Consider the following 208-nt stretch of genomic DNA (forward strand, 5'->3'; position numbering starts at 1 on the left):
CGGTGCCCGGGCCCCGCTCGGGGTCCCAGCGGCCCCAGCCTCTCCTCCCGCCGGGTGGCCAGGTGTGACTCTATGATCTCGGCAAAGAGGTTCCTCTTGAGCAGCGTGTAGGCCAGGGGCAGCAGCTGCCCCACCGTCTTGTGGAAGTACTGCAGGGGAGAGGGAAACAAGGGCCGCGTGGGCAGGCGGCAGGGCAGCGGCCTGGCTG

At 70.2% G+C, this 208-nt stretch overlaps 1 protein-coding gene across 1 annotated transcript in view; it reads right to left on the reverse strand.

The window, feature by feature from the left end:
• LOC103774258 (chromosome unknown open reading frame, human C4orf27) overlaps window positions 1–208 on the reverse strand; it is a gene marked incomplete at its 5' end in the record, with an annotated part of 8,053 nt that overhangs the window by 776 nt on the left and 7,069 nt on the right. Inside the window, one exon of the mRNA XM_008941686.1 lies at window positions 7–149. Within this exon, the coding sequence (XP_008939934.1) occupies window positions 7–149 (143 nt within the window). The remainder of the gene's footprint in view (window positions 1–6; window positions 150–208) is intronic.

The sequence above is a fragment of the Merops nubicus genome, unplaced genomic scaffold (genome assembly GCF_000691845.1).
Source record: "Merops nubicus isolate BGI_N331 unplaced genomic scaffold, ASM69184v1 scaffold8590, whole genome shotgun sequence".
Lineage (NCBI taxonomy): Eukaryota > Metazoa > Chordata > Aves > Coraciiformes > Meropidae > Merops > Merops nubicus.